At 48.1% G+C, this 24,027-nt stretch overlaps 2 protein-coding genes across 4 annotated transcripts; one reads left to right on the plus strand and one right to left on the minus strand.

Annotated features, from left to right (window-relative positions):
* Window positions 1–19: 19 nt before the first annotated feature.
* On the minus strand, window positions 20–4,672 carry mpg (N-methylpurine DNA glycosylase). Of its 2 annotated transcripts, none has more exons than XM_057015409.1 (3): window positions 4,360–4,672; window positions 713–917; window positions 20–597 (listed from the first exon to the last, which is right to left on the minus strand). In XM_057015409.1, exons 1-3 carry the CDS (start codon window positions 4,399–4,401, stop codon window positions 188–190), a joined length of 657 nt encoding a protein of 218 aa, XP_056871389.1. In that variant the 5' UTR covers window positions 4,402–4,672; the 3' UTR covers window positions 20–187. The 2 variants fall into 2 exon arrangements, with proteins under 2 accessions (XP_056871389.1, XP_056871388.1); XM_057015408.1 differs by lacking the exon at window positions 4,360–4,672 and adding an exon at window positions 1,198–1,619.
* On the plus strand, window positions 1,910–24,024 carry rhbdf1a (rhomboid 5 homolog 1a (Drosophila)). 2 transcript variants are annotated; one of them, XM_057015398.1, is made up of 18 exons: window positions 1,913–2,041; window positions 16,746–16,890; window positions 16,978–17,117; window positions 17,502–17,609; window positions 19,275–19,488; window positions 19,574–19,903; window positions 20,029–20,192; window positions 20,295–20,546; window positions 20,622–20,733; window positions 20,818–20,892; window positions 20,968–21,129; window positions 21,208–21,308; window positions 21,396–21,459; window positions 21,658–21,752; window positions 21,834–21,909; window positions 21,990–22,090; window positions 22,759–22,912; window positions 23,003–24,024. In XM_057015398.1, the coding sequence occupies exons 1-18, from the start codon at window positions 2,004–2,006 to the stop codon at window positions 23,420–23,422; spliced, it is 2,751 nt and encodes a 916-aa protein (XP_056871378.1). In that variant the 5' UTR covers window positions 1,913–2,003; the 3' UTR covers window positions 23,423–24,024. The 2 variants fall into 2 exon arrangements, with proteins under 2 accessions (XP_056871379.1, XP_056871378.1); XM_057015399.1 differs by lacking the exon at window positions 17,502–17,609 and having other exon boundaries at window positions 1,910–2,041.
* The last annotated feature ends 3 nt before the right edge of the window (window positions 24,025–24,027 follow it).

The raw sequence follows: 24,027 nt of genomic DNA on the forward strand, positions 1-24,027 counted from the left end.
AACATCTGTGAAATGGCTGTTGAGGAAAAAGGCTCCATGATTTGTTTATTAAAAACCATAAAAGAAAAGAAGGCACGCACACAAAGATCGTCCTCTCGATAAATGCTCACACGAACTGGACAATTTCTGAGGAGAAACTTCCTGCCTGGTGATCAGAGCTCACTCCTGAACATGTGGCATAGTACTTTCAGAATTCCGTGGGACTTGAATGCTTCACTGGGTTTCCAGACTCTCTCTCTGCTTCTTTGTTCACCACACTGACACAGGGGTGCCCACGCAGATAAAACCGTAAAGGCTTCTGAGCCCACTCCCCGTGCGATTCTATTCCAATCCGCGGCGCTGCGACTACAGACGGGGTCTCAACGGGAATCGTGCTGGCGTCAGACTCCAGCCACACCTCTGGGTCGGAGGCGAGGTCTCGCCGGTCGAAGCAGCGGCGTATGTCTAGAGCCTGGCACAGTTTAGACGGTCCATTGCAAAGCTCCTTGTCCTTCAGCTGGCGGGCTCCTTCTTTGCGCCTGGCTGCCCTCAGCTGCCTCATGGCGGCGTGGCCCTGCAGGGGCTCCAGGGAGCGCAGTAGCACAGCAGCACCCTCCTCTGGGAAAACAACATGCATTCTGCATCAAGGCTCCGCTCAGTCTCCTTCCCTTTGACCTTTATCCAACAACAACGCACAACAATTTGCATCACACTCATCCAGCAATAACTTCACCTTCACTGGACACGTTCATGCAGAGGTAGATGCCATAGATTGGATACACGTAGATGGTGCCAGGCTTCATGAACATGGCTGTATTCCTCTCTGTGCGCTTGCCTCCTGCCGAGTGGGAGGCTTTGTCCTCCCCCCCAAGGTAGGCTTCAGTCTCCACTATCCTCCCCCGCAGCTCGGTACCATCCGCACACCTGCGGGTCAACACCTGAAGTGCAAAGGGGCAGATTTTCCCATTACGTCAAAGTAAAATGGCAGGAAAAAGCTCTTATATGAATTCACTCAGCAGAGGGGATGAAGCCCATATTTAGGTCACTATTAATTCTACGATGCATTTTGGTGTATTGTATAAATATACCAGACATTTGCTGAGAGAACTTGAAATAACATTTTTTTTATGGGTGAAAACCTTCCCTGTACCATTAATAGCAGGATTTTTTTTAAACTGCACTGGTCATCAATATTAATATCGTTTTGAACTCCCTTACCTTGCCGAGCAGCGCTTTCGCCAAACTGATGCAAGCCTGACTAAAAAAATCCTCTCCTAATTTGCTCTGCGGGTTATTATCCGGGAAATAACGGCTTCGTTCTGCTTCAGCGCTCCGATCAGTTTCACAAGTAGAAGCCCTTTTCGGTTCAGGATGTGAACCATTTAAATCGGACTTGTTCACACGTTTATTTACATCCCTTCCGGGTGCTGCTGTTTCTCCCAAAGCTAACATCTTTCGTTTTCTCCCAGCCATAACGCTGAGTGTACATATAAAATGTGTGTGTAGGGGAGGGGGTCCAGAACAACGAAATATTTGAATCTTCAAAGAAAATTAATGCGTTCTACACCAGTTTACTTCATGTTTTGTTTAGTGTTCCGACTGGCTAAGCTAGCAGAAACACACCGGAAGTGACGCACTGTTTTGCTTTTCTTAAAGGGACCGCCCACCGTGTCCAGCATGGCATGTTTAGGCCGTTAAAATAATGCTCATTAATATTTATTGATTAAACAGTGATTTAAGTTGCCTCATCAAGTGTAAAACGGGTTACATGATAGAGGCATTTCCGTAGAAAATGTCCTACGTGCAGCAACCAAATTAGGTGATTTTAAACAGTGTTTTGCTGCTCTTTCTGAGGCTCCATTGAAAACACTCAACATTAATATGAGGCTATAAATATCTGTCTCTGCCCAGGAAGTGGATGGCGCCAGTTTGGCTCCAGGCACTGAAGGTCCATGTGTCTCTGTGGAGGACTTAACAGTTTGTGACATGGTGCCACGCCACATACAAACCAACTGCATGAGTTCATGCTGGTTTGTACTGAAAGCATTCATCCAGTGAATGGGTAAGCAGACGTTTACAGAGTAATTCCCTCATATCTTGAAAAGCTTTCTTCCTGGCTTAATTACACCAGATTTGTATGCATTGTGTTATTTTTCATGTCATAAATTTTGTAAAAAAAAAAATGAGGAAATTATTGTGATTTAATTGAACGTACATTAAAACCCAGACTTGTGCCAGGAAGTCGTAGCACCGTCCCGGTATGAAATGTTGACTTTGTGATGGCTGGATTGGCTGCCCAAGGCCCTTGTTTTGATTTGACTGTTGTTTCTGTGTGCGGCGATGGCGAGGTCTGGGGCTAGCCAACGTTCATTGTCCCTGCCATCATTAATCTCAGCAGTCGCAGCTTGGCTCTGGCGCTGCATCCTGGAAGTGCAGCAGTCCTTGCATTTGTAATGGCACTAAACAGAGACACCAGAATCTGTGTGCAGATGGATGAACAGGATGCAGAGAGTCGCGGAATACTGCAGAGAATAAAGACGGGGCACAATGGTTCTCTCCTGCTTTACTGAAAAGAGACATAAGACATTCTTTGTTTTTGCTCTGTAGTCACAACACTACAATTGCAGATAATACCAATAATAATCAAGCACAACGACTGGCTGATGATGGCGACAGCCATGTAAAGAGTTTGTTAGTAACAGTTTGACTGTTTTAGTAGATGATTGTTGAAGTGTGGCCTTCTATTCTGAACTTATAACTCATTAGCAGCCAACTGATCTTTGGATAACCTGATAGCAGCTTTTGCGTCACTGCCCACGTCTGTGGAACGTAACCGTTCATTTTTATTTAATAACTCATTACCTGATATATCTGCTGCATATAATCACAAGTCAAAGGCTCTGACTTGATTTTTTTCAGCAGATTCTGTAGTTCGGTGGATCCATTTCCACTGTCAGGGTCAATGGTCTAAAAAAGAACTTGAGACACTTTATTTTATCTTGTAAAATTTCAGATTATGTGATCTTTTGGAACGAAAAAACTCTTTATGCTACCACTTCTTTGAAACTTGCTCTTGGGCCCCCTGAGGACTTCTTCAGCGTTTTAAACCTTGTCAGCCCTCATGATTAACAGCTCCTCTGTGACATTCAGCTAAAATGACCGTCTGTCTTCTCCACTTGAAGAAAAAGGAAGCTGTTTTACGGGCAGCCTGGCGATGTCTTTCTGGTCAAACATTAGCCATGCAGTCAACCCTTTTATCTGTGCGTGACCGAAGGGGCTCCAGGGAGCCTGGAGTGCTCCTGCGGGTCCCGCGTCACTTCCTAATTGCTGCCTTGGCCTCGCCTCTAAGCCTCCAGTGTCCCAGAGGAAATGGAACCTTTAATTACTACAGCTTCATGCCAATCAGAGATTCCTGTCAGAGGCCGCTAAACTATGTAAAAGAGCTGAAGAGGTCCAGTAAACCCATTCCTGTGGTGGGAACATTATCTGATGTCTAATTCAGGAGCATGTCTTGAAATCGGTGATTTCCTCTGGCTATGAGATCCGTCAGCATGGATGAGAGCTGAGACACGGGCTGATTTGTTTTTCTACACGTCTGGTGCTGCCACCTATTTAACATATCATCCACACTGTTGCAACTCAATTTTCATCTGTTTTTCTCATGAAAATATCAACTTATACATGACTAAGTGTCTCTTGAACTGTCTTCTCTGGGCGAATCCTCAGGTCAGAGGCATCCATGTGAAAAACAAGTCATTGGCTCTGATTTGGATCAGAAAAATGTGCCTAAATGATCGTCTGGTGACATAAACGTTGGTTGTGTGCAAACAGCTGAGGTTTTATTCCCTTGCTCGGCCTCAGTCGCTCATGTTGACATCAGCAGATCTGGAATTGAAGCTCATATGACTCCAATGAGGATCTGTGTAGTTCTGCTGCAGTGGGCTAAAAAGAGTGCACCAACAGCCTCCTGCCTACGGTGTTGTAATGATGATCACCATTGTCATCGTGTCATGCGACGTCGTTGCGATGATTTAAAATTTGACAGTTGTGTCCTGGTTGCACAAGCATTTGTTGTCATTTATGCGTCTGGTTAGTAATTTAAGCTGTTACTGAGATGACACACGTCATGAAAATTAATTTCCCCACCTCAGCCCAGAAATAAACCCGAAAACCCCGGGAATTAGCAGCCAGATACTCGGAAAAGTTTCCTGGTTGCTTAGTCACAGTTCTCAGGGCGCAGCAGCGCCCCCTGGCGTGCACAACTGGCTCCTGCGGCTCCTGCTGGGCTCACATTCTCCAGACCGTCTCCGTCTCCAGTCCAGGGCGGGGCTGAATCTCCGCCAACCTGAATTCGGCTTCAGCCGGCAGAGGAAAACTTACCGCGGGTCGATGCATGGAGCAGCGTGGGAATGCTGTATCCATAAGTGGGAAGCGGAGGAGCGGACTGGCAGCGACATTTTGGGCCACATCACCGCAAGTGTGAGCGGGTTGCCTGCCGCGCACGGCACCGCGCTTGGCTTTAAAACATCTGCGGGTTGAGGGGAAAAGAAGACGATTCCTGCGTCGCCGCTGAGATGATGTGACAAATCGTCCATCCGCAGCCTGGGAAACAAACCTGCGGGGTCGGGATTTTTGTTCCACGCCTGGAGATCATCTGAAGTGCTTCTTTTAAGGGTAAGTTGTGTCATTATTTGCCGGCCGCGTCCTGTGGTCGCCCTTACGGAAGGCTGAAGCCGGAGGAAGCGCACACGCGTCGTGATCGAGCGTAAAGCTACTCGATTGAATTACTGCTCAGTTGGACGACATGGGAATGCTTTACATAATAAACTGAGCATCACTGAGACCGGAGTAGCGGGCCGTTCGGGACTATTTTCCTGTAGTTTTGTAGTAAATGTGACTCATTCTATATTCATACATCCACGGGATATGCGTAACCAAGAGATTTTTAAGTAGTAGGGTGAGTGAGCACACGTTTTAATGGTTTTCTTTGCAACATTTTGGAAATACATTAAATGAAAAGCTCAGAGTGTGACGCGGCGAGGTGCGTAAAGCTGCTTGTTAATTGTAATTACTTAAATAATTCCTATAATTAAGGCCTATACAGATTTACTACGGTTTCACTTGTTTTCTCCTCCTCCTCCATCCTCTTCCAGTTTCTCTTCAGCATCCCCCTTCTCTCTCTCTCTCTCTCTCTCTCTCTCTCTCTCTCTCTCTCTCTCTCTCTCTCTCTCTCTCTCTCTCTCTCTCTCTCTCTCTCTCTCACACACACACACACACAGAGGAATGTGTAAAATCGATAGTTAGAAATTCCAGTTGGTTCAGGGCAGATAATGCTGATGGCCTGAGCGCCCCATCACATGTGCTTCCCATAATTCTCTTGTCCTGGCTAAACCTGAAAGTCATCCTCGAATTCTTTGCTCTCCTCTTAATGGTGGTTTCCACGGAAAGGGGGGGTTGGTCTCACACACGCTGACTCAAAGTGACTCACCGCAGACGCTCGCAAAGGGATGCAAATTCTTTAAAATAGAAGGACCGGAGGGGCCTGGCTAAATGTCTAAATTTGACTCATCTTGGGGTAAAAAGCCCCAAGTGACAGTAGGTAAATCAAAAGTTGTTGACATCAGATATGCGCTGTGCCTCGGTGTGGTACTGTACCTGGGCAGAAAGCGTTGCCCCGGCGTATTACAAACTGCTGAGTTATTTTGGCAGACGGGACATCGGAGCACATGGCCTGGTTTGTGTGCCCAGTGTTCCTGAAACATTATCACACTCGGGGTGGGTGGGGGATCACGGCTGGGGTGATGTAATCGCACCAATAAAGCATGGCCCGGATGTGTGATAGTGGCAGTCATGCTCATCCACTGCGTCCACTCCGGCCAGACCCCAGAGAGAATGTTCTGCGTGTGTGATTGGATGTTTCCGTGGGTGAATGCGGGAGCAGTGATATTTGGAGAGGCTCATCTGAGGCAGGTGGACCATCCAGGCCGGCCCGTGTTGACTGGCCGGTATGTGGGCTAGGTCCCGGCTAACTTGTGTTGCGGCGTGTTTTTCGGGCCGTTGGACCTTATTGATGGCTGCTTCGTGATATAAATATGAGGGAGCTGAATTAGGTATTTCCACGATGTCGTCATGTGTCTGCCGAGGCACGCGCCCTTTCTTCTTCCACCCTGCAGACTCTCTGCGGAGCGGATTTGTGAATATGGGGCACGGCAGCAGCGCCTGGAGAGGTCAAACATGTTAACAGACTCGTTCTGCTACTTCACAGACAATACTCTCTGCTAAATATACACGTTCTGTCTTCTCCCACCCGTCACCAGCCCAAACGGTCGTCCAAAAGGGTTCACCGGGGAGAGACGCCGCTGCCTTTGATCTCGCCAAGCTCGTGCCACTCGCTTTGAAGCGGTTTCAGATTTGAGTGCCTTTTCAGTGGGGGGAAAAAAAAGATAAAGCGCTACAAGTTTGTGTCAACTGTTGGTTGTGATTAGACAGGAAGCGTTTGATCAAGGAAGGAAGGGTTCGCGGTTTGCCCAGTTGATTGCTTGTTTGTCTGCCTGGAGACACAGCGGGCGGAGGTATACGCGGCCTTGCTCAATACCCAGAGTGCTTCCACTCTTGTGTGACTCACACACGTTGCATTTAATTGTTCTCGTCTCATGATACCTCGGCGGTGGCCGTGACGGTGAAGTCACTTGTGATGTAATGCTGTAATAGCAGCGGGGCTATTTCAGGGCCGCCTCTGAGCCCCCGGGGCCTTCGTCTGCCAGCGGACCGTCCTGCCCTCCCCTCAGTCAGCACCTCGTCTGTCGCGAGCCAGACGGTCCTGTGTGAAGCGGCACTCGCAGCATTTACTCAAACCCCTGTTGACTAACTTGAGGCAGGTTACTGTTATTACCCGTCGGCGGTCGTTTGGTTTGGGCCGGGATGGTTTTAAGGTTGTTGTCGGTCGTCTTCGGTCAGTGACGCGGCGTCTAGTGATGGTTCACCTTGAAAGGAATCTCGTTTTCTGGGATGTGGGAACGCTCTTTGTTTCCTACAGACAGGCAGCAAAGGCGCCTTGAACTTTGATCTTCCTGTTTCAGTGTGAAGCGCTCCCAGAGGGGCGTGTCTGCAGATAAACCAATAAATATGTTATAACCCCGCGCCCGAGGCAGGAGAATATTTATGCAATGTCAGGAATGTTGCAATTATCTCTTACCTGTGTGAAATGAAATCCCCGTGCGAGGGTTCCGTTTCAGCCCTTCGCATTCGGGCTAAATTTGGCGTTTGAAATCGATGCGAGCGTTTCTCACGGATTCCTGCTAAGAGCTGAGTATCGTCACCAGGAATGTGTTCGTGCACATATTAGCAAGCCTTTGCTTTACTAATCCTTTCTGGAAACTGTGCCAGTTCCAACACACAAACGCACACACACGCACACACACACACACACACACACACACACACACACACAGGGCTCACAGGCTGTGCTGCTGCTGATTTCTCTCAGTTTACTTTGTTTTTTTTGTTCTGGTGTCATAATCAGGCTGGACGACCAAGGTTAGGAACATCCTGGCTGACACAATATCCCGGCTCTGCTCCCCTGGTCATGAGAGTGCAGTTTTAAATAGGACATGGTCCCTCCAGAACCCTCCCCGCGCCTCTATCTTTGGCACGGCGACAGAAGCTGTGAATCCTCATTGTGTTGCTGCAGAAGTCAAGTTGCTGTTATATCTGGGCAGTTTCAACAGTCCCACCAACATCACATACCGCACACCAAACTCACTGCAGTAGCTTTCCCAGAAATTAGGGCGTGTTTTGGAGGCCGCTGTGGTTTGGCTTTTACTGGTTTTTTTTGTTGGTTTTTTTTTTTTGTCAGGAAGAGGTGGATCTCGGTGAGATTGAATGCTCTTTTCTTCTGGCTGAACGCGCTCCGACGGCGTTTAAATAGGTCACCGAACTCTTCCTGTGATGCCTCCCCAAGTGAAATTCCCCTTGAAAGACCAGACTTTTCCTTTTTCTTCCTGCAGATGTGTCTTCATGATGCAGTACTGGGTGAGGCGCTGTTGCCAAATAGCTTATTTGAACAAGTACCTGATCCTGCTCCTCCTCACTCACGTGCCAACTTTCCTTTCCGTTTCCAGTTGACAGAACTGGAGGCACCACCTTCCAGGGAAAACGATGCGTAGCCTCTCATTAATGCTGCGAAGTTGCTCACGCCCAGCTGTGACGAAGGTGTTTCTCTTGGAGCCGTTCATTCATTCATTTATTCATTCATAAGGAGACAAATAGGACTAATGCAGATCCGATGCACTTTATTTACTTTATTCTGTGAGAGTTTAACGCCCTGTTTTGGTTTCGCTTCTCTCATCGTATTTGACTTTAACACCTTCTTCATCACATTTGTTGATGTCAGACCAAAAGAACACTGTGTCTCTTTACCCGCCTCGCGCTCTGTGACCTGGAGGGAAAAACTGACTTTATTTCCATGGGCAATTGTGTTTTCTTCTTATAAAGTCAGGACTGAAGAGGGCCTCCCCCTCATTGGGCTTGCGACTGTCCCGCAGGACGTGACCCAACCTTTCCCAGCTTTCCTCTGCCTTTGTCGGGTGTTTTCCAGAGATTTCTTGGCGGCCATGTTGTGTTGAATCCTCCTTCCTCCCTCTCATCTTTGCTTTTATAGCTCCCTCGTCCCAGCTCGGAGACACAGGCCTCCCATTTTGGTGGATTTCTGACTTCCTCACAGTAGCTCCTATCAGATTGTTAACTGCAAATGAAGAAAAAGGACAACATCTCTGATGAAATGCAGCATTGGATGGATGAATTGGACCCAAACTCCACCAGCGTCCATTTATTGGTAAAAACGTTGTCAAAATAATTTCTCAATATAAAAACATAAAGCGTGCAGATGGTTGATGAAGATTTGAGCCTTATCAATATGAGCTGGCTGTGAAATTTCCACTATAGAGGGGAACTTGGAGCTCAAACTGGTCTATGAAGCTGCAGGACCATGAATCCTTGTGACACATTTCAGTTTCTACTTTCCTCCCAAACAGGAAATGTGAGCTGGCGCTTTGTGACAATAATAGGTGAACTTTAAAGGTGCGATGTTCACACAGAGAGCGCAGCCCTAGCGCTGTCCTTCATTTGACTCAGGATGAATACACCTACGCAACATGCTCACGTGCTCGCACCCAACCCGTGTGTGTGTGTTTGCGTGTGGGTGTGTGTTTCACCGCCTGCAGTAGTAGAAACCAATGCAGCCAATAATGTGTACTCTGGAATGCTGCGTGTCTGAAACATCATTACTCAAATTACACGGAAGGATACAGTAAGAGATTTTCATTTGGTCTAATATAAAAAAAACAACATTTAGATTTGCATTTATGCTGTTTCTAAACCATGAAAAGGTCCAAGCTGGAGGTGGATTTGTGTCAGAAAACACACCAGAGCCTCCATTCTGTGACTGGCACGCTAACTGAGCTAATTCCCATTGTCCCTGAAGTACACGCCACACTTCATCTGCTCTGCAGAACAAACGTGTCAGCTTGGATGTCACACTGGACTGAGCTTTCGCCTTCGGATCGCTCTCCACCGGACCAGAGCCCTGATCCGGAGACTCAAGCGTGGTCCGTCATTTCTGCTAACGGCAGCACGTCCTACGTCGTGGCCAGGGAGGGGATGTGCACGCTAACATGTGCGCCGTTCCCGCTTGTGAGCAAGTGCGTGTTGTTTCCGCAGTTGTTTGGAGCGGACGCAGGGAATGCTCCCGCTCCGGAGTGTGTTTCCTGCCTACGTATTCGCCTTCCTTCCCCTCAGCAGTCGTTGGTAAAATAAGCAGTAACCTGACCTCAGTCCATGCTGGTGGCCTCCCACAGAGGATGTGGGATGACGGAGCCGATGGTCGTCCTTTGTGAAGTATTTTTAATGCTGTTGATTGATTAGATGACAAACCTAAAAAGTTGTGATGGTAACATCTGCTGCGAGCCGTTTTTTTATTTTTTTTTCCCCAAACGACGAATACGCTGAACCCTTGAAACAAACGCGACTTGTTAAACCACGACGGAATTATGGAATTACCTGATGTGTCTCATGCTGAGTAATTATCTTAGGGAATTTGCTAAGTGTGCTGTTTTCATTGATAGAGGGGTAAAAATCTCAGCCCAGTCTTTTTTTTTTTTTTCTGACCACAATGACCGTTTTTCAACGCGGTCCACAACAGGCCGCACAATGCTGCCTTTTGTAGTCCTGATTGAGGCTGATATCATGCTGGAAACTATTTCGATGGGGATCACATGTTGTTGGGGCATGCCGTTTCTGAGAATCTCTTCCCTTAACGAGAGAAGGTCAAACCTCTTGAAGACAATGAGGTCGTTGTTTGTAGTTGCAGGGTGCGTTCAGGACGTCTGGGCTCTGCACGAACGATGGGCTGCTCTCCTTTGTTTTGCAAAGGGTATTATCTTAGAAAGCCATAAATTTAGGATGTTGTGTTAAGGCAGGTCAAGAGCCAAACGCCACGCTGGGCCCACGTCGGAATGTTTGAAGCTCATTTCGATCTTCTAATTATATCTGTTGTGCAGTACAAATTAGAGGTCCTTTCAGGTCCAGAAATTCATGGCTGAACTGGCCAACGCAACAAGTTTACTATTCAGAACCGGGATGTTGAGCTACAAAATTCCAGTGCCGACCCAAGCTGGGTCCAGTCCTTTTCAGGAAATTGAGACGTGCTCATCAACAAGTAAAGTGAAATTACAAGCAGATGCCAGCAAATCCAGCTGCTCCTTAGCTTACCTCAAGTCATTTCAGCCCCCTCCCATGTATCGAATACAAAAACAACCCGGCTCATTCAGTTGGTGATGTTGGCGCTGCATTGTAGAACTTCCTGTCATTCAGGGACTTGAGCCTATGTGAAGACCTGAACTGCAAATATAGCCTGTGGATTTTGCACATTCCAAATATGAAGTGTAAAACCGCCCGGAATAAAACTGGTTTTAATCTAAATACCCCCGGTATTGTCCCTCCCGCCCCCGTGGACACAACAATGGGGAGAATACTTTACACGTGCTGGGACTACAGAGCCATACGTGCAGCTGCAGCCATAAACCAGCCATAAGCATCGACCGTGGCGTCACAGCCATCTTGGATTTCATTAATTGCCCCTCACTGGGACGCGCACGCTCCCACCATCTCGGTGCGGATTCGGACGGGTGTAACGGTGGCAGCTGGATTTTTCCCAGCCTGCTTCCTCTTTGGCTGCAGCTGGAGATACATCGGGGTAAAGATAAGCTCCTCGGTAAACAAAGAGGTTTGGAGTCTGCGGCCTTCATGTCTGGTTTAACCTCGCGCCAACTGCTTATCGACTGTTTTGTCCCTGAGCGGTTTCGCTGTGAGCTGATTCAACAGGGTGTTACCTGATCCGACTGAAGTCATCACGGAGTATACACACACACACCGCTCCGTCATTATCGTTTCAAACCATATCTAGTTGTCTCAGCCTGTGAGATATAAATAGCCCGCCCCGAGGGAGGTTTTACTGTCATCTCTTTCCTTTGGATCAGAGAAACAAACAAGTCCCCGGAAAGTGAGACGTGAACCAGATTTTTTAAAGTGAGCTTCGTTCTCGTGTCTTCGTTATCTGCTGTGAGAAGAAACAGGCCTCTCAGCTTCCTTGGGAAAAGATTCGGGGGCCTCGGCTGTGCATAGGTGGTAAATAATTCACCTGTGCACAGAGGGTGAATAATTTAACTGGCGAATTAGCCACACGTATGTGACCCGTGTAGCAAAATATGAAGGAAAGCTTGAGCCAGGGGCGTGTTGCTCTACTGACTATTGTGTGTTTGGTTTCTGCGAGCCCATCTTCCTTTCATATCGACTTCCTTTGCAGGATATTGCTGCCCACGTGGCATCCTGTGCTGATAAAAGAGCAATTTTCTAGGACCTGCATTCGCTGAGCGATATAAGGCTTTGTAGTAGGTGCAGCATGCAAGTTTTTCTAAATCCTGAGATAAACTGACACATCCAGTGCTAGCTTGATTTTGATTCATTTTGTTGTTGAAAAGCCCACTCTGCAGCCATCTAGACTCGGAGGAGGATGTTTTTCATGGTCCTCTACTGTTTCATCCAGACGCACGCTTGTAATTGAGCTCTATAAATAGGAGGCCATTTATACTTTCATGTGCTATTCATATCTCTGGCACTTAACCTTGTCATTTAGTAAACAGACGGCGAGGGAATCTGGTGGTGGACCTGATAAAAATCTGTCACTCCCGTCTAAAAGGTCAAGCCTTCATTGTAAATCACATGCTGACAAACTGAGATTTAAAGATCCGCAGATGATATGGGGAAAGTTCTTAGCGGCCTCGCCCTCCTTGGCTGGGTGTTCCAGCCGTGCCCATCCTCAGCTGTACCCACCTTGGCAGCCACGCCGGCCGTCGCCGCACCCCCCCCCCCCAGGCTGGCTGTGACACTTGATCTCGGGGTCAGCTGTGATGGATATTTCTGCTGCGTGTGTTTTTTAATGTCGTAAGGGCCGGTTTGATGTGACACCCTGTCACATGCTGCCAGGGTCAATTCAGATGACTGCAGCTTTACTGGTGCCCGGTTGCACTTCGTTGTCTGGCCTGCGGCTGTTGTCGAGTATTTTCCTCCCCGTTAGACAGACGGAGAGTGAAATACCGTGGAGACCACAGTTCCCTTTCTGTTTAATTCTGGGTGTGTTCACGTGTCAAAACCAAAGTGAATTCTTGCCTACTTGTAAAGATCTATTTGCTATTTCCCCAATTGCTGAGGTGACTCGGGGCTTTTTTGTCTTGTGCCTATTTCTGTACTTCTCGTTCCCTCCTGTACGGAAGCGCAGAGGTTCTATATAAAGATCAAAAGCTTTGTGCTGCAATTAATGTGCAGATGTTGCTCAGATGCCTGGATGTATGGGATGCCTGCTTGAAGTGCAACTGAAAAGATTTACGTTGATTCTCTAAATGTTTCCAGCGTTGGCCGGTTCTGAGAAACATGATGTGTTCTCAGGTGTTGGCCCACTGTTACGAAATCGCATTTAAGAGGAAAAACAGTAATGGCTTTTGGGAACTCGCTGACGGGAAAGTTTCTCCCAAGAAGATTTTATGCAACTGACGGATGGAATGACCGAATAACAGTTGTTTCCACACAGACACGTCAGACATTGATCAGAAAGAGAGGAAATCTCCCTCTTTGCCGCCTCCCCAGGCCAGCAGGGTTGATTAACCATTAACGAGGCTCTCGCCACCTCGGTGAGGGTGCAGCTCGCCCATCTCCTGCAGAGTACGGCGTAGCGGCGGGGTTCCTGTAAACCGATCCGCTCCAGCTCCGTCCGTTACTGCTAGACCTCGTGCGGTTTCCCGGTCGCTGCCATTTTGGCTCGATTCAATTTAAGTCAGCGATCTGGAGGAATGAGGAATGGCATGTGCTGAGATTAGAATGTGAAAAATTAGAAACAGCTGTGGGAGGCGAACAATTCCAAAATGTGCAAATTTTTCTCCAAAATATGCCAATAATGTGTAATCCTGGACTAGTGTTTGCTGTAGCGGGCACCTTTAGGACGCTGCGTAGAGGATCTGTCCTAGCTCGTCGTCTTTTTGTTGCTGGAGAGAAACAGGAAACAGATCCTATATATAAAAGAGGCCTGCTGGAGTGCTGTTTTATTTATGATGGATGAAAACCAGAAGGCCAGAGCCTCTTGCAGGCTTCTGCACATATTTGATGTGTAAGTGCATTTGAGGATAACAGATTATATTGAACACCTTGAACCAGAAAAAAACCCCAAAAAACAGCTGCCATCCTCAGATGCTCATAGATCTCCAACCCCTGTGTTGCTCCTGTGTCTAGTTGAGTGTGAGCTTCACCTGTGCCAGCAGGGCCCCTCACATCAGCCGCTGCTTTGCTCTGCATGACTGGAGGCCATTACTGTGTAATTGCACGAAATGACGGCATGAAAAACTTTGGCGTGTGTGCAGACCGTCTTATTAAATTGCAGCCCCCCAGACACAGAAAGAGGAGGCCTGTTGTGGCTGTCAGCTGCAGTCATTACGTCCTGCAGGACATTTCTGCACCTGGAGGGACGTCCGCCTGTCCTCTGGGGTTCGTCAGTCTGACAGAAAGTGGCCTGGCCACAGGGAGACGTCGGGGCCGGTGTAGAGTTTCGAGTGTGCTTTATTTCCCGTCGCTGGATGTGTGTCTTGTGGTCAAAACAACCCTTTTTAAGAAACTAGATAAAATCATACTGGCCTAAAGAATGTGCCTCAAATCAGAGCTGGGAATGTAAACACCCTGGGAAACTATTAAGAGCCTCAAATTGCTGTCATACTGCAGCTCAACCAGACGAAAAGCGCGAGCGCCTTGAGACGAAGATAAGGCTTTTTTAGCGCATTAGCATCGCAGCCAGTGGGGTTGAACTAACTCCAATTGTTCCAATTGACAGCTGAATTTCTTTTACTGTCAGATTTGACCATGAAGTGATAACGCACAGAGTCCAGGGCTAATCCCTCCGCCTGGGTAAGGTCGGTTCCTCTGTCCTCAAGGACATCGCTCCCTCTGAAAGTGCTTCTTTTTATTTTTTTTAAATGCAAATCCAACTTTTCTCACCTGGTTTTACTGCCGAATGTTTGAGGCTTTCCTTCGTGGCCAGGGCTTGATTCTTATGCAGCTCGGTTTGTCCTCCTGTGTGTGGGTGAACAAACTCACATAAAGAAGTAATGAAGCTGTAACTGCCTGTAAATGCCTCTCACACAGAGACCACATGCAAGTACAGGCGAGGAGGGTGGGCAAGGAAAGGGGATGAAAGCAGACGGCGAATGAGCAGCACGGGAACAGTAAGCCTTGTTTAGTTTGCGTCCATCCGTTCAGCTTTCATTCATCAGAGGCACAGAAGCATCGACGCGACGTTCGGGGCAAATGCAGGAAAGATAACATTGAACATTTAAGCGCTAACGATGTTTGGAATGGAGGGAAATTATTCCCACTTTTCTGTTCAGTTCCGTAGCTCCAACGCTACTCGTCCGTCGCTTCATTGATCTGCTCCATATTGGACACCCCGCTGTTGGAGCTAATGGTGGACGTGATTAAATTCTGGTCGCTGCAGCGGGAGTCCGAGCTGCAAAGATGCTCGGTTTGAGGATATTTTTATCTGACTGCTTGAACAAACGGTGACGTAGGTGTTGATGACAGGAAAAACCATGATGTGATGTCATGGCCCGGTGTTACCCAACTCTGTTCACGGGTTTGCTGCACGGTGACCCTGAACCGACCAGCTTTCTTCTAATCTGGTATCACCGTCCAGACAGTGTCACCAGAGCTCGGTGTGAATGCCTAATACATGACCAGAACTTTCAAAAGTGACTGCACAGGAAACATGAAGCCTCATTACATCTCACTATTTACATAAACATAATATCCTGTTTCAGAAATGTCTCTAATTTTAGTTTAGAGAAAATTCTGAGCCCCTCCATGAACTGCTGGAATGAGAAGTATCTGATAATAAGAGATAGACCTTGTTTAAGTATTAACATCCCACTGGTGACCTCTGCTGACCTCAGACTGACACACTTCCTTCCGCTTCTGCTAGGACGGCACATCCCATCGACAGATGAGTTGAAACAGAAGCTTTCGATGCATTAAAAGGGTAATGTGGACCAGATGTTCCTGCTATATCCTGGAGCCTTTCCCCCTTTGCGATTCCTCGGGAGTTATCTCGGATGTTACAGGAGCATTAACAACATATTTTAATTCCATCAGACTTTGAAACTGAAATAATTTACTGATGGTGCAGCGTCGCATATTTTTAACTGTCTGGCTGATATCATGTTTCCCTTTGTTTAAATCACCATCTTTCTCTAGTGCTGGTGTTCCCCAGGGCTCTATCCTGGGGCCCTGTCTGCTCATTATCTATCTACTTCCTCTTTGCATTATTTTCTGTAAATTTAACTGTCACTTCCATGGCTACTGGCTAACGGCAGTTACCACAACCTCTTCACCAAACTGTCCTCCATTCTTCAAATCCTCTATCAATGCTAGTTTTTTCACTTCCCCAGGGGGTAAGGACGTCATCATCAGTATCACACTTTCATTTCAAGCTAATATCACAGCCTGCGTGCTTCCATCTACACGACATGAACCGTCCTTCCCTCACACTCAGCAGTATAGCCGTTCCTGCTCATCCTCCCTGCATATTCCATCTCATCTTTCGCCAGCTGCTCCGGCGTTGACCTTGAGTGCTCGGAAAGGCACTTTTAAAATATGATTATGATCCTTATCCCTTCTTTTTGTTGAAGAAGCTCTTGTTGGACTGAAACTGGATCGTGTACGTTTTAAGCGTTAAAGTAGTTTAGATATTTGTGGTAATGGTGGCAATCAGGAAAATGACAGGAATGTAACGGCGCTGCCAAGAAACGGGAGGTGAGCACAATAAAGTGGAGCGTGGGTGATTAAAAAAAGGCTGTGGCTACAGGCAGGATTTCTAATGGTGGTTTATGCTGCACCTCGGCCTCCAGGCCTCGTCGTGGGAATGCAGGCAGCACATGCTCATCAGACCGAACCACAAGCAGGGTTAAAGTTTGGTTGCAACTCCAGAATTTAAGGATTCCTGTTAAGACTGCACACTTCCGCACCCGCAAACATTTATTGATTTAATGAAACGTCTACATGTTTGGGTGTATGTGCAAACGCCGAAACCATTTGCACCATCTTGCGATATTGTCCATTACCACAAAATTGTTGTTAATGGCAAACACCAAGTAACTTTTCTTCCTGTCTCCGTGTAGCTGGCAGGCCTGGGGTGGGACAGAGAACATGGCTGAACCACCGCGGGAGAGCACCAGCAGCCTGCAGAGGAAGAAGCCTCCCTGGCTCAGACTGGACATTCCCACGGCTCAGATGTCGCTGGACGAGCCCCCCACTTTTGTTCAGGTTTTTGACCTCCCAAACCTCCTTCTCTTCTATTTAATGTCCTTTTATCTTTGTCCTGACCCTTCGTATGCCTCCTTCCCCGTCCAGCCCGTGAAAAGACAGGGCTTCCTGCGCAGTATCAGCATGCCAGTGGAGACGACCCACCTGCAGTCCCCACCACGGGACTTCTTTGACACCCGGCGGCCTGTGTTACAACGCCAGCCATCCATCACTCAGACAATAAAGAGGTAAAAGCACTTAGAACAGAATCAGATATTCATTTCTGTGTGTAGGTGTGTGTATGTGTGTGTTGCAGCATGCTTCAGATTATGACACACCACACTTTTGTAGGGATGCATTGAGATTTTTGTGCAACATCAGCAGCACGTCCTAGAATTTCCTTTCCTTAGAATTTTCCAAACTGCACGTCTGCTTCTGATTTAATTCCTGGATGTCATCTGCCTGGTAACAGCCTTCCTGCTGCTCTGAGTAAATCTGCTCTCTGTATGATCTCCTTCAGCACCTTGCAGCTGCACTTTTCTTTCTCACTGCCTGTTGTTTTCTTTTCTCTCTCCTTCTCCTTCCCGCCGTTCCTTCTCGCCATCTTCTGGCGCCGCTCTGCCTGGTGGCAGCAGCAGAAGGGTGCACTTTGAGCGGATTAACACTGTACCTGTTAAGGGGCAGCGGGCTGCTCGCCGCAGCACCAGGAGGCACCACTCGCTCTCCAGAACCCTGCTCAGGTACTACGGGAAGCATCGCGGGCCAACCTGTACACTAAACTGTTTGTTTTTACCTCGTTCTTTTATTCTGGAATGTTAAGTCAAGTGTCACATGACTTACAGCTACCGATGATTGTGTTGTTCCTGCATGTCACAGCCACAGAAACTTCTTTTAAATGAGTCAGAGGAGGACCTGAAACCAGAGGGTTTTTTTTTTCATTGTCCTTATTTAGAGTAGCTGTAATTACTCAGTTTGGTCATGGGAGAGGGGCACACTTTTCCATAAACCTCTGCTTAACTGAACTTGGCTTGTTGCCCCTGACTGTTTTTTGTTGTCGTGGTAGCATTTAGAGTCTAGCAAATATGGTCTAATGGCTTATGTTTCCTACACATTCATAACAGTCAGAGTCTTTCAAAATGGGAACATGGGAACTTTTTAAAATCCACGTTGTTACAAGTAGCAAATTCAGAGAATTTTAGCCATTGTTGGCCTTTTCTTCTCTTTCCCATGACTACAAATATAGGGCATAGTTATGATGCTTGGTTGAAACTTGATATTGATTGTAGTCTTTACTGTCTTTCCGTTTCATATTTCCTCTCAACCACCTGCACAACTACTAAAGAGGTGTCACTTTTCTGGGTTTGGCACTCATATTTGACCTTTTCGGGACAGTGAGCACTTTGATTGGCTGCTTAGATTTAATGATTCAATTTCCCAAAAGAAACATACGAAAACTATAAGCAGTGTGTTCATAAATATATAATACAAACCTCAGGGCGCTTGAAAATCCAGAGTGAGTGGGCCCCCGCCACATCTGACAGGTGGGAACTCCTTGGAGAGCAATTTAAATTTAATGCCTGTCATATTTGATCTTCTCATGAATCTTATTACTCATGAATAACATTAGGAATTGTTTTTCAAAGGGTTTTATTGAGCTTCACACTGACACTTATGTTTAAGACCTGGAAAACCCAGAAAGAACACGCAAAGCTGACTAGCGAGTCATGGATTTGAACTAATTCATCCATTCTGCAGCGGCTAATGAGGCTAGAAATAGCAAGCCAGCTTGAACACTCCTTTGAAGTAGGTTTGCACTTCCACTTCCTGCCCTTGGGGTGCAGTAACATTGTTTGTTCTGGTATTTATTAGGCTTCAACTTCAGCTGCGTGTTTGTGGGTGCATTCATGGTGGTAGGATGGAATCTGGAGAGTGGGGAAGTGCAGAATTAAGACATCAGAGCTGCGTGTGAACTGCCTTCCTGCTGGCATCAGTTACGACTAAGAAAATAGGAATCTTTTGAATTAAGAATGCCGGTATTCCCTTTCATGCCTCACTCTTTCTTTGTCTTTCTCTTATCTTCACCATTTAGTGTTTGCATTTAGTGTGTTTGTGATTGTGCCTGCCTGCCTGGCTGTCCAAATAAACCTGGACGTGAACATGCCCAGACTTGCTCCCTCTATTCTGCCCGTTTGTATCCTGTCTGGGCCACTTTCACGTGGTGGGAAGCGTTGTCTTATCTGTGCCGCGCTGTTAGCCAACCCACTTCTCCACATGCAGATATAAAAGGCTCCCGGGTGGCTCGTCAGCGGGTTTGTCATGTGTCAGAGCGTTTACACGCCCGGTGAGACGTGAAGCAGGTGTTAGGTGATGACCCGGAGCTGACAGGTCACTGTTTGTGGTGTTAGGGGAACGGCCGACTGGTTCGGGGTCAGTAAGGACGGCGATTCGACTCAGAGATGGCAGAGGAAAAGCCTGCGACACTGCAGCATGCGCTACGGCAAGCTGAAACCACAGGTGATCCGGGAGATGGACCTTCCCAGTCAGGACAACATCTCCTTAACCAGCACTGAGACCCCTCCTCCCCTCTACGTCCCTGCGTCCCAGCATGGCATGCAGAAGGTAAACACCAATAGATCCTCTCGCTGGATTCCTAACAAGATTCCTAAGTTTAACATGTAAAACTTTGATGTGCTCTTTGATCCAGATTGTGGACCCTTTGGCACGAGGGCGAGCCTTTCGTATGGTGGAGGAGGTAGATGGCTACAGCGTGCCTCAGACCCCCATCACCCCCGGAGCCACCTCGCTCTGCTCTTTCACCAGCTCCCGCTCAGGACTCAACCGGCTTCCTCGCCGTCGTAAGAGGGAATCTGTGGCGAAGATGAGCTTCAGGGCCGCCGCGGCGCTCGTCAAGGGGCGTTCCATACGGGAGAGCACTCTGAGGCGGGCCCAGAGGCGAAGCTTTACCCCCGCCAGCTTCATGGAGGAGGACATCGTGGACTTTCCTGATGAACTGGACACGTCCTTCTTTGCCAGAGTAAGACAGAAAACATCCATTAGTTTTCCAACATCATCACGCCTGAGAGGGACCTGAACCCATGACCTTCTCACTATGTGCTCACGTCACACTTGTCAGTTTTCTCTCCATGTTTTCCATCCCAGGATATTCTCATGCACGAAGAGCTGTCCACGTATGCAGATGAGGTGTTCGAGTCCCCGTCGGAGGCGGCTTTGAAAGTGGTTGAATCCAGCGGTAAAAAGGACGAGACGGAGCTGACGGGCAGCGCGCTGGACAAGACGGAGCTGGAGAGAAGTCACCTCATGCTGTGAGCCACTCACGCCTCGATGCCCTTAACAGCAACCGGAATCTCTTTAATGACCGTGCGGCCTGAAAATGACCTTAAAACTCTGCCTTGTCGTCACCTCAGGCCGTTGGAACGAGGATGGCGTAAAGCCAAAGAAGGAACCCCGGGACCGCCGAAGGTACCGCTGCGACAGGAAGTGGTGAGCGTTACCGGACAGAGGCGCGGTCAGCGCATCGTGGTACCCGTGAAGAAGCTTTTTGCCCGGGAGAAGAGGCCTTACGGGCTGGGCATGGTAGGGAAGCTCACCAACCGCACCTACCGCAAGCGCATCGACAGCTACGTCAAGAGGCAGATTGAGGATATGGACGACCACAGGTAGGACTCATAAACGCCTTCTCTCTTCCTGCTAATATTTGTGCTGATGCTTTTCTCTTAATCGGGCTCCAACAGGCCTTTTTTTACCTACTGGATCACATTTGTCCACCTGCTCATCACTATCCTGGCTGTGTGTATCTACGGGATCGCGCCGGTCGGCTTCTCCCAGCACGAGACGGTTGATTCTGTGAGCTGCTCGGCTTCGAGGACAATAATCACAAGTCGCGTTTTTTTCTTTTCACGCTGATTGTGACTTTGATGTCCAAATTAGGTTTTAAGAAACAAAGGTGTGTATGAAAACGTCAAGTTTGTACAGCAGGAGAACTTTTGGATCGGGCCGAGTTCGGTAAGCCATTAGCAAAAAAAATGAGTAAAAATGAGTATTTAAGCAGCCATGTATGAATTATATCTCGATTTTTAGGAATCTCTGATCCACTTGGGGGCCAAATTCTCTCCATGCATGCGTCAGGACAAGCAGGTGCACAATCTTATCAGGGAAAAGAGAGCAGTCGAACGCAACTCTGCCTGCTGCGTGCGTAACGATCGCTCCGGCTGCGTCCAAACCTCAGAGGAGGAGTGCTCGGTGCGTCGTCCAGCAGAACCTTAACTGTAATTGTCCCGGGCGTCTATAGATCCTTTATTCTCGGCCTTTCTTTTCTAGAGCACGCTGGCGGTGTGGGTAAAGTGGCCACGGCATTCCAGCACCCCGCAGTTAAACGGTAAAGATCGACAGTACGGCTCCGTTTGCCATCAGGATCCCAGGTGAGACACGACTCCGTCGCTGTGGTGACGAATCAGGCAGTTTGGCCCGACCGATAGCGGCTATAAAGTGTGTTCATCTCATCCCAGGATATGTCTAGAGCCCGCCTCAGTATCGCCTCATGAATGGCCAGATGATATCACCAAGTGGCCAGTAAGTGCACTCAGAGTGGGACTTTACAGACAGATTTAATGTAACCCAGCCCTTCCTTTCTCACCCCCACATTCACACTCACGCGGTCGAAACTTTTGTAAAGGGCGGGTCACAGTCAATACAACACTGTTTGCTAATACTGCGCTACATGCTGCGATGACTTCTGAAGCGGCCCTGATGCGGCTCTGCTGTCTTTAGATCTGTACGAAGTACAACACAGGAAACCACACCAACCTGCCTCATATCGACTGCACCATCACAGGCCGACCGTGCTGCATCGGAACCAAAGGGAGGTGAGGGGGAACCTGTGAGCGAGCCGGCGTAACTCCGGGAGCGAGGAAGATGCTGAACATGCAACTTTTCTTTTTCGTCAGGTGTGAAATCACGTCCCGGGAATATTGTGACTTTATGAAGGGCTACTTTCACGAGGAGGCCACTCTCTGCTCTCAAGTAAGCAAGTTCTTGAGGCGTCTTAGGAAAGTGTTTATGCAGGATTTAATACAGATTGGTTATTTTCTGTCCTCCTATAGGTGCACTGCATGGATGATGTCTGTGGACTGTTGCCTTTCCTCAACCCTGAGATCCCCGATCAGTTCTACAGGCTCTGGCTCTCACTGTTCCTGCATGCTGGGTGAGTCTCAAGCACACAAGAAAGTGTTTGTTTGCAAAGTCTGCGGTGAAATATATTAAAATCGAAGGGTAAAAATACATAATAAAAGTCACACAGGCCCGTGGTTTAATATCCAAGAACAGTGGTGGTGTTGAGCGCTGATTAAAAGATCAGAATCAGAGTTTATTGGGCCAGACAAGTTACGAGATAAAGCAAATTGAGTTCATTTGACAGGAGCTCCTTCCCTCCACGACACAAGAAAACCAATGCAGAGAAAGATAAAGAGGCACTGGGCAAATATATGAAAGTCCAAGAAAAACAAGATAAAAAGTTATTGGTTGTTTAAAAAAAAACACAAAATATTGACACAATAGAGTACCGATCCATCAGAACTACTCGTGCCAACTTAATCACATCACTGGCTGTTGGTGTAATCTAAAAGAAAGCTTGAGCACTTTGTTAGCATAAAGAGCTGAAGAGCTTAGCAAGAAGAGCTTCATCTGCAGCCGCTATCTGCCTCCAGGTTAATTTAAGCGAGTGCCCTCACACATGAACTCATTAAGCCACGGCGACACGCAGACCTGTTGAACTGCTGGGAATTATCTCCCCGACACGTGCGGCGTTTTGCCCACGTGTGACACACTGTACACGTGTGAGCACTGTTTCCATCTCCGTTTCCGTCCTCCCAGGATCCTTCACTGCCTGGTGTCGGTGGCGTTTCAGATGACCATCCTGAGGGACCTGGAGAAACTGGCGGGCTGGCTGAGGATCTCCATCATTTACATCATCAGCGGCATCACTGGCAACCTGGCCTCGGCCATCTTTCTTCCCTACAGAGCGGAGGTGAGCCTCAAACGTCAGTGGTACTGTTACAGTTACCTGGGAAATCACGCTGTGGTTGTAACTGAAGGTGTGTCCCTCCGTCCGCCTCAGGTGGGTCCAGCCGGCTCTCAGTTCGGGATTCTCGCCTGCCTGTTTGTGGAGCTGTTTCAGAGCTGGCAGATCCTCGCCCAGCCCTGGAGGGCCTTCACCAAGCTGCTGTGCGTGGTGCTCTTCCTCTTTGCCTTCGGTCTGCTGCCCTGGATCGACAATTTTGCCCACATCTCCGGCTTCATCTCCGGCTTCTTCCTGTCCTTCGCCTTCTTGCCGTACATCAGCTTCGGCCGCATGGACCTGTACCGCAAGCGCTGTCAGATCATCGTCTTCCTGATGGTGTTCCTGGGGCTCTTTTCGGGGCTCGTCGTGCTCTTCTACGTCTACCCGATCAAGTGCGAGTGGTGCGAGTTGCTCACCTGCATCCCCTTCACGGACAAGTTCTGCGAGAAGTACGACCTCAACGCCCACCTCCACTGAGAGCCGGGCGGCGTGGGCGCAGCAGCAGGACATCCACGGGGGCGCCGGTCCCCTTTCCTGTCAACAGTGAGACCGTGCTTGCGTTTCTCCCCCCCCCCCCCTACTCTGTCTGTATGAACATCCACGCCACTCATCGTTCCTCCGCTCAGCTCCCTGTTCGCTGACGGCCATCGTCACGTCTTCGCTGCGCGGCGAAACAAAGGTGCGGCACTTCCGAACCTCAACGAAGCCCCCAGCAGCCCTTTACTCGCGCCGATGCAATTAAGACAAGCCAGCACTGGTACAGAGAGAAGCGTCTTTTTTTACATTCACTCTCAGAAAACAAAAGTTTTATTATTGTTATTCAGGCAACCTCATACAGAAGCAGGGACAATATCAGATATTGATACCTTTGGTGCCTTGTTGATAAATGTACCAACTACTGCCATATTTTTGTTACATTATGCTGAGCACTCGAATGTTTGTTTCCTTTGTTTATTGCTTCTCAAGAAGTGATGGTTGTATCGAACGCGGTAGCGTTTTAGCTGCCTGTCTACTCACGTGTAACGGTTAAAAAAACAGAAATTAAAAAGAGGTCTGTGACTGGCTCGTGACCCACCCGATCT

This window comes from Takifugu flavidus, chromosome 18 (assembly GCF_003711565.1).
Source record: "Takifugu flavidus isolate HTHZ2018 chromosome 18, ASM371156v2, whole genome shotgun sequence".
Classification (NCBI taxonomy): Eukaryota; Metazoa; Chordata; class Actinopteri; order Tetraodontiformes; family Tetraodontidae; genus Takifugu; species Takifugu flavidus.